The 635-nt window shown below is 41.4% G+C and overlaps 1 protein-coding gene across 1 annotated transcript in view; it reads right to left on the bottom strand.

Moving 5' to 3' along the window:
- Positions 1-635, bottom strand: part of LOC116699084 (neuropilin-1a) — a 120158-nt gene that overhangs the window by 37350 nt on the left and 82173 nt on the right. The window contains exon 7 of the mRNA XM_032531477.1: positions 220-375. Coding sequence (XP_032387368.1) covers positions 220-375 — 156 coding nt within the window. The remainder of the gene's footprint in view (positions 1-219; positions 376-635) is intronic.

The raw sequence follows: 635 nt of genomic DNA, 5'->3' as shown, positions 1-635 counted from the left end.
CATATTTCTGATATAAAACACTTTGAAACGGGTCAGTTTGACCCATGGACAACACAAGGGTTAAGTACAATTTCCTGATGATGCTTTTATACTTTAACTTAAGTAACATTTTCAATGCAAGACAATGCTTGTAACAAGAGTTTTTTTTTTTTTTACAGAGTGGTATTAGTACTTTGACTTAAGTAAAGGATCTGAGTACATCTCCCACCACTTCCTTACCTTCTGCTTGGAGCCCTCCTTCATGGTGACCCAGTCCTCTCCGTTGGAGCTCAGGTCCACTTTGTAGGCGCGGACGTAGTAGTGCTTCTTGGTCTCCTTGGAGATCGCTCCCTGCGTCCCGATAGCTGTGACGAATCGCAGAAATCCCAAGTCCACCTGGAAACACGGGAATTACGAGGTCAACGGAAGAGATCAGACCAAACAAAAGGCGAGGTTCGGACCTTCTGGTACTCATGTGACAAAAATAAGATCATGATTTGATTAATGAAATATATTTCTATAGTTAGTCAGCTGTACCTCCTGAACACAATATGTTACAAATAAGAGTGCTTAACTAAAGGCTTAACTAAAAGTAGTAGAAATGGAACACATTTCTGCTGCTCTACATAACTGTCACCACTATGCTACCGCCTGAC

The sequence above is a fragment of the Etheostoma spectabile genome, chromosome 12 (genome assembly GCF_008692095.1).
Source record: "Etheostoma spectabile isolate EspeVRDwgs_2016 chromosome 12, UIUC_Espe_1.0, whole genome shotgun sequence".
NCBI classification, from domain to species: Eukaryota; Metazoa; Chordata; class Actinopteri; order Perciformes; family Percidae; genus Etheostoma; species Etheostoma spectabile.
Note: the sequence above shows the minus strand (reverse complement) of the source record. Positions and strands in the feature narration are given on the sequence as shown.